A 9003-nucleotide genomic window follows, 5' to 3' on the forward strand; every position below is an offset into this window, starting at 1 on the left:
CACATGTAGGGGTATAAATACTTCATGAATGATAGCTGTTTAGCTTCTTTTACAATCTGCTTAAAGGTGATTTAGACATTGATGAACCAAATAACTTTGGCAACTTGCACAAAAATATGTCCTTAAATCAAACGTGATGATAAAACTTGCTTTAATGAGGCCTTTATTATGGAGAGAACTGGAAAGAGAGAGGCGTGTAAGTGCTGAGGAGGTTATCGTGTTCCTAAACCATGCCGCTTTGCATTTGTATGTGAAATGGGTATGGCTGGTAGATGATAGGTGGTTGTCCGTGAGCAATGTAGTAATTGCTGAAGTTTCTGTCACTGATATATGGAGCAGGCTGATAATAGCATGTTACATTGGCTGCATTTGGGATGATATTTTGCTCTCCAAGTACTTTTAAAGCCAGAATTGTGATCATATTCAGAGTCTGTCTTCGTTCATGTCCCATGAGACAGACTGTGCTCTCGTTTACAACTCCACGCAGAGTCATCAAGTAGTCATACTTGCTTTTCTCTTCCCCAATGAAGTGGTTGCGCAGATATGACTCAATTTTCCTCTGCTGCTCAGCAACATCTGGAAAATCAATGAAGAACCTGGAGCACATGTAACGTTCCAGAGATTTAATTTCAGCCTCATCTGCTGGCTTAAAGTCACGAACCAGGAGATTGCTGTACTTCAGGAGGCCACCTCCTCTGATTTCCTCCGGGTTCCTTGTGGAAATCAGTTTGTATTTTAAGTGGTCCATTGCTTCGTTGAAGTCTCCATACATACTCTCGGCGATGACAGTGGGGTGAGAGTCTTCTGTCAGTTTGCAGTCCATTGCTGTGTAAACATTTAGTATGGAGTCCAGTATGATTTGGAAGGAGTCCACGCTAAACTCAAACTGCCGTCTGAGCGAGTTCACAAATTTTAATTCTACATTCTTGCCGCTGTTGTTTGACAGTGAGATGAGACTCCAGCGATCGTGGTCGGTAGAGACTTTGACCATCTTCTGCACATAGGCATCTTTCATGGTCTGAGCAGTAATTTTTTCCTTATTAACACATTTTGGCAAGAAGTCCAATAGGCAATTAAGAACTGCTTCCTTAACAACCTGGAACTCGAGCTCACTTGGAAGTTCCACCCCAAAAATGATGTCTAGGTCCTTGTAACTGGTTCCATTCTGCTTTACTAGGATGTGACTGGCTGTCGAACCGTTCAGGCGGATATCTCTAATATTGATTTGCTTTTCAATGAGCTGTTCCTTTACCACATGAATGATATCCTTTGGCTTTACATCCAGTGTTGGAAAATTTCCTCTCCCATGAATAGGTATGACCTCAGCTAAAACTTGATCCAGGATTTTAATCTGATCCCAGGTGAGACTACTGAATCTGTGGTCTGAGTCCTCAGTCATTGTGATGTCGGTTGGCTAACTAGGGAGAAACAGAAATTAAGAGACAAATGTTAGAACTTACTCAAATACAAGAGAGCCTGACATTTCACTCGGTTATAACAAACATATAACTTCCTTCCTCGGCACAGTGACAAAGCAGTTCATTTTACAGAGACACAATCCCAGTTAATGGTCTGAGTCAACCACTACACTTGTCACAGGCTTTTAATTGAATTTTAATGTACTCAGGTTTTAATCCTGCTGAGAAACCATTGTGTTATTGTATAATCCATGACTCAAAGTAAATGCAGTAAACCATATAGATTCCATTTAAACCTACTCAAAGGTTAATAACATGAAATACTTGGCGGTTATAATGAAAGTCCAAATAAATTTCACTGTGAAGAGCTAAAATGAGCAAAATGAGCAAATTTGTTCTTTCTGTCCTGCCTAGAAATCTCCCTCTATCTTCAGTGACTTGCATACTTAAAAATACTGAAAGATCAGGAAGTTTTTTTAAAAAGCAGGAATGATGCAACATGCTCATTGTTTATCTAGCCACATCTTGGATGCACTTTAGTCTCTATGGATCATCTATATGCATGTGTCCCTTAATACCACTTGTTACAGTTTAAGAACTGGATATCTGATAATTTTTAAGCTGTTTCCACTATGTTTCTGAGGCAAAATCTTTTCCTTCTAAGCCATTAACCGTGTTCCTAGATTAATGTGCCAATGCTGCAAGTTATGGTTTGCAAAACCAATAAGAAAACCCCTTCCAGTCTGCACTGATATTCTAAAACTTCTCAAGAAAGCCTGTAAAGAAGCACCTATAGAATACATGGGATAAAGTTCAGGCTCTGGAATTCCTCAGTTTAATATTATATTCTGTCTCCATATCATCATATTTAGCAATCAGAGAGACCTTAGCATGGATAATTTATTTACATTTTACAATGAGGAGAAAAAAAAGGTGCAAACCCCACCATATTGGTTTTAAAATGTTTCTGATTGATCATATGCAAACTTTAATTACATTTTTGTAATGGAAATCTGAATGCTTTATTTTTGTAATTTTATTTATGTATACTGTGAATATAATTAAACACAATCATACAATTATGTGATTACAGTAAGTATATAAGAATTGCATTTAAGGAACTACAAAAAAGAAAACCATTGATGCGCATTAGGTGTCTGAGGTGTAATGAAAGATACAAATCTTCATCTTACTGTCTCCTGACATTAATGTCAGTATTACAGAACAGAAACAGTTCAGAGGGCTAAAAACCTTCCAGACTCCATGGGTATCATTTCATGCTGTGCCCCCTCATGTCTGCTTACGCTTCTTCAGTTCTTTTGGGGTAGTTAATGCTCAGACAGTTAAATCAGAAAGGTTTATTGCTAAATCCTATCATACAATTTTTCAATACTCTTTCATAAATTGCATAATAACTCACAGGCAGATACTGTGATTCACTGATAGCTTTCTCATTAACCCCAGTGCTTGGCTGCTGTGCCTCAGTGCGTTGAGTCTGAAGCTGTATTTGCTGCTCTGAGCTACAGGTGAAGGAGAACATTTATGGACATAGCAGGACTGTTCTCCATCACTCAAGAGAGCAAAAATTCTTTAGTCAATACTGTTATTGGGGCATTTCTTTACTCTCCTGAGTCAGATGCGGGTCTCCTCAACCCATGGGAAGCTGCTGTTTAGACAGTTTATAGGTGGAGGTACAGATACTGAAAACAACTTTGATTACTAAAAGGAATTTCTTTTTTCTGCACAAATATTATAATTTTGCTTTCTCCTTTAATGTTGTGTGTGTTAGCCAAGGCTTGTTTTAAGAATATTTCTGTTGGGTTTCTGCAAGCTTAGTCCAGTGAAAATTCAGGGAAACTAAAAATAATTTTAAAATCGTTGCAATAAAGTATTGGATACATAGAAAGGGTGTTTAGGTCATTGCTGTTGAAACACTACCTGAGCAACTAAAAAGAAAACAGAAATAAAGATCATTGTATTCCTCAATACTGCATACAAACAGGATGGGAATTATACCATGACACTGAACTTCATAATCTATTTGCCACAGAAGAACTACGAAATCCCTTGCAGGTAGATGGCTGTTTCTCAGAAGCCAGCAATCAGGACCGCTGCCCAGACAAAGGTGTGTCTCCCAGCCAGGCTGATGCAAAGCTGGAGTTTGGAGAGACTGAAGAAAAGTGACTGCAGATGCGAAACTCAGGTGGTAGTCAGGTGTGACCTGAAACAGCTCAGTGAGTCACCAGCCATGTGAAAGAAGTGACTTTCGGGTATCTGCCAACACTGCAAACATACTACTGAAACATCGAGAAGTGTTTCTGCAGACAGATGGCTAAAACATACTTTTTCAGCTAAAGCTCAAGAATAAAAATAAAATCATACTGAGTAATAACACTACCAAAAAGTCTACGCTGTTGTTTCTTAATCAGTAGTGACTACATGTGTACGTTGTCTTATATTTTCCTTCCCTCGCCTTCAGATTCCACATTCTGGAATATTTTAGTAATTTCAAGTAACTTGTGAACTGACAAATGGCTTGGGAATATTACAGAGCTATTTTTCACATACTTCTACTAGAGTTTCAGCTCCCAAGAAAGCTAATCAAGAGCATACGTAATTTCAAGCACCTTTCTGGCCTCATTAAGAAGAATGGAACTAACCATATGTTTGAAATTAAATGCATGCCTTGAAAGTTGGCTAAATCAGGACCAAAAATTTGGTAGTTTAATTGCCACTGAACTGTCAGTGTGAAGCTCTTGGATTCAGTCCTATACTTCTGGCACAACCATGTAGTTCCTGGCATTGTTTACGTAGCATGTAACTCCATATACGTAACATACAAATATACTTATGTTTGCGTACATCCTCAGAAATACACACATTCCTGCAGGCATTTAGAAGATACAACATTTGAACTGAAAGGGAGAGAAATTGCCATCCATACCACTGCCTATATTACATGCTTATGACTTTACCATTAGCTATTTATTATTATGATTCCACGCTTATTCCTTTATTACCACAAAATTACCAAAAGCTTCTATCCATGCTTCATAGCCTTTATGACATCCCAGTACAAGTTTATCATAAAAAACATCTGTTACAGAAAGCCACTCTGAATTTTGGAAGTAGCACAACACTGGATGGAGTGAGAAGGTTGGGAGGAGAGGTTTTTGTATAAAATTTTTGCTGCCATGTTTGTCATCTGTGTTATTGATGTGTCGGATTATGGTGGACCAGCTCTAGCGATCTACTAGCAAGCTTACAGTTGTCAGAATTGTTGTATAAGCAGTAGTTTTTGTCATGTGATTTGTCTGATATTGCAAAACTTTGAGAGAGTTTTTCAAGGTTAATGCTGCGGTGTCAAAGAGAGGGCTTAGAGAAGGGAATGCTAAAATTCAATCCCCTTTTTTAGCAGGGACCATCTTCAAACACTTTTTGAAAGTCAGAAGATGGACCTATCCCTAAATAAGCTTGGAAATCCTTCCTTTACTGCTACATGATTTTAGTTATTTTAGATTTTATTGCAATATACTAAGATTTAAAAATTACAGGAAAAGGTAATGTCAGTAAATATCTCTTCTGTGTTGAAAAGTCATGCCTCAAAATATCAGTTCTCTAAAGTGATTCCTGGAGAATCCGGTGATGCTTTGTGAGTTCAGAGCCTCAATATTAATGTCTGGGAAATGTCTTATAATAAATACTAAGAATTTTGTGCTGAAATAATGCCTTCAACTTTGACAAGTAAGGAAAATGTCCTAGGAAAAACAGGAATTAAGTTGTCAAGAATATAATTAATTTACAGATAGACCTAAGTAAACCTTTTAGACCTAAATAAGTCTTTATTATTATTATTATTACTATTACTTACTGATTTGCTTCCAGTTTGCAACCCACTACACAATGCTGCACTTTCCTAGCAGGACTTTCTCTTGTTCTTTTCCTTAATCTTGTCTGGCAACAAGAACAATTTCCAGGCAATTTTATAGTTATTAGGAACCTTATTTCTTAAGGCAGTGGCAAATTTATTTACAAAGGTGCTCAGGCTAAAGTCAGGAGTTATTATTAATGCAAGTAAGCCTCAGTTACAATAAATCAGCAGCAGTATTGAGGCTACAATTAGTCAAAGCATTTTGTAAAACAAGAGAGATCAAGGGATGAAGGGAAGGCAACTCACTGCACGTGACCACAGCAGCCAGACGAAGCCGAACACAAGCAAGTGCTGAGGTTGGGTTGGTTAATGGGAAAAGAGGCTGGAAAACCACTTCATTCTTTGGAAACTGGTGATGTTTGCAACGGAGGATGATCCCTGGAGGCAGCTATATGTCATTGCCCCTTTGCCAGCAGCAGCATTATGCCATTTAGGGTAACCATATATGCGACACAGACTTTGAAACCTCTTACTCGCCAGCACCCACAGTCCCAGCCTTTGCTAGGTCTGCCCTGCTGCACCCTGTCAAAGAATTCAGTTTCTGTAACTTCTTCCACCTGAATACCTAAAAGCATTTCATGTGTTTCACATTCAGTGTTTTCCTATCTTAAAGTCCATACATGGGCAAACGGAAGGCTGCATGAACACTAGCACCACTGCAGTGAAAGGAACAAATAGCCTTTGAAATTGTGTATTGTAAAGAGGCGTTTATTTTCCTCATTTCATCAGTATTTGTAACTTACTGAGACTATCTCCTAGTGATTTTTCTTAGTTTTTTGTTTATGGGATTTAAAATGTTTCTGTAAACTGCAATGGACATTGAATCCTGCTCTATTTAAGATCTCTGTCAGACAAAGTGATGAGGAAAAGTAGTTTTCGGGATGTTTTCTTTTACGTATACTGGCTAGAGAAGCACAGAATAAGACGGATCAAACCTAGTCAAGTTTTGTGATATATTATCCTTACTATAAGTTTAGAAAAATATTTCCCTGCTTCGAGTTCCAACTTGTCCTTGAATGGTCACCTTCAGCTGATGAAGTGGTTGCAATGTGGAAAAGTGCTTAGTTACTGTGGGATCATTAAACATAGTTTTGCTAATTTTTATTATTTATTTTTATATTGAAATTAGAGGCTCTAGTTTTCTTCAGCAGGGTTTGGACCAAACAACTATGAGTTTGGTTTTACAATGATGCTAAAAGATTTAGTTAAACACCTCTTAGCACTCTGCCATACACCAGCTTCATAAAAAAAATAAAAGCAGATCTGGTTTTATATCTGAATGAAGAAAATCTGCCATGCTAATGATAGCTTCGCATTCCACACAACTTTTATAGAAACAGATACAGTCTAGAGGACAGTCTCATCAAATTTAGCTCATATTTTACCAATAAACTATTTACAGTTCTCTTTTTATATACGCTATAATGTTGCTTCAGTGTATTTTCAAAGGTTTTCAATGTGCTGATATTCTCAAACAGAATACATCTGAAATAGTTTCTGTGCAGCTGTGTTAGCTCCATTCTCTTCCCTTTGCTTTTATCTGCTCCCCTATTTGTCTGTTTTACAATGATTATATGGAATACTTTAATGCTCCAATTGTCTTTGTTTGCACTCGAAATCGGTCGCAAAGGGACCTTTTACAGATCAAGCAAAATGTCTTGTCAGCTGCCGTAGTTGCCTTGCTTTTGGGGGTTACCCCAGAGATGCTCAAAGTAACTATTGCAATTCTCCCCTCAGATCTCTGTATTGGTTTTCCTGCATACACATTATATCCATCACTAATAATGTCCCTGATGTCTTGCTAAAGCTTTATTTAATTCAAAGATACATTTCTCTATTAAGCTGGACATTTTAAAGTATTCTGCATGCTCACTGACTTAAGGACTGCAGGTGGCATAAGCTCTGAAGGCAAGAATGTCAAATGCAGAAGGAGTCCCAGTCATAATTTAAATGTGTATGAGACAAGTAGAAGCAGTAAAGCATCTGGGGCATCCTAAATGGGGACATATTTAAACTGGTTTGACAGTGTTTTTCATGAGTTTTTCCTTCCATTAATGTTAATGCATGCAGTGAAGATAGTGTTTATTTATCCCGTTATCATGAGATAACGCATGAGTTGCCATAAGTTTTCAGTACAGTTACCATCTAGTTACCCTGAAATAACAAATAATAACTCAAGGCCATATGCTCTTCTCCTGTGAGATAAGGTTGCATGGTGTGCAAAATACACTTAAGCTGCAAGCAGTTTCCATGGACTATGCCACAGAATATCACCTTCAGGGACAGAACAAGTAAGCAGAAAAGAAGGACAGACTTTATCAACAAAAATGTGTCCTACCTTTTCTCCAACCCAACCTAAGGAACAGGGAAAAGCAACAGAGTCATGTACCAGCCTGCACTGCCCCTTCTCCCAAATGAAAACGATTTGCAGAGAAGTACCACCCAAGGGCAGCCATAGTCTCCTATAGCACAAAGCTGGGAAAAGGAACTGAGTAGCCTACACCTCTACTGGAACGTTACAGGATATTGGTTCAATGAGCTGGGAGGTCTCAGAAGGGACAACATAACTAAGGAGTTTAATTTGGGCAACCAGTACAAATACATAATCTGTGTTACGTCATCCTGGAGATCTGGGTTTTTTTGGATGTCAAATTTTTCCATCATGACTCACAGTACACTTGTTCTTAGCTGCATGTGGATCCCCTCACAGGGCAACATTTTCAAGGCCAGATATATTATGCCTTTGTATCAGTTCCCGCAATACACAAGGTTCCTTCTTGCACGGCCTCCAGGTTCAAACAAACCAAGCCCTTGCAAATAGCATGGTATGAGGCACAGTCAAGTCTTCTCATTTGCTCTAAAATACTTTAATAACTTTAAAGAAAATAGGTGTGATATGGAATATTTGGTCTATCTGGGGCTGTGGTCATCACTGAGAAGCTACTGCTTTAGGTAAAGATTATTTGTACTACCGAATGCATACAATGGACTAACCCCTGAATAACATTTCCAGACAGAAGGCAAAATCTCACAGACTTACCGTGGCAGGACGATTGGCAAGCATGTATTTCAGTGGAGTTAATAGGATGACTCACTGGATCCTTTGGTAAAAAATATGAATTGTCATCTTGTCACTGACAAAAACACGGACCTCCTGGGGAAAGCTGCAGGAAAAAAACCCCAACAAAAAATAACATTCATTTTGAGATAAATGTTAACTACCAGTCACCTGCTGTACATAATAAATCATGCATTACAACTTGGCAGTCCTGCAGTCATAACAATAGCCTTTTAAGTAGGAAATGATAAGGTAAAAGCAGTGGAAAGGCACAGAAGTGCTTATAAAGACTCTGGGTTTCAGGTCATACTTAATCTTCTGCAAGGATGTTAACAAACTTGCTATTTTCTCTATGAGATATTGAGTAAGAATTTAATATTATTAATAGACATGCAGATTAGCAGGGACGTAGTGGAATCATAATAAAAAATAGGACTAATAACAACTCAGCAAAATTGAATATTATGAATTGTGTTGTGGTTTCATATTCTTTCTAAAAATGCATGCAGATGACTGGAAGGTCTTGTTTCCTGGCAGTCTAGGCTGTTGGTTCATTTACAGTAAGCCCAGGATTCAGCCTGTTGCTGGAATTTCCA

General features: G+C 38.1%; 1 protein-coding gene across 1 annotated transcript; it reads right to left on the reverse strand.

Moving 5' to 3' along the window:
• Positions 1-223: 223 nt before the first annotated feature.
• TENT5D (terminal nucleotidyltransferase 5D) lies at positions 224-8446 on the reverse strand. The gene is made up of 2 exons (XM_075054062.1): positions 8390-8446; positions 224-1418 (listed from the first exon to the last, which is right to left on the reverse strand). Exon 2 carries the CDS (start codon positions 1397-1399, stop codon positions 224-226), a length of 1176 nt encoding a protein of 391 aa, XP_074910163.1. The 5' UTR covers positions 1400-1418; positions 8390-8446.
• Between the last annotated feature and the right edge of the window lie 557 nt (positions 8447-9003).

Source organism: Buteo buteo, chromosome 22 (assembly GCF_964188355.1).
Source record: "Buteo buteo chromosome 22, bButBut1.hap1.1, whole genome shotgun sequence".
NCBI classification, from domain to species: domain Eukaryota; kingdom Metazoa; phylum Chordata; class Aves; order Accipitriformes; family Accipitridae; genus Buteo; species Buteo buteo.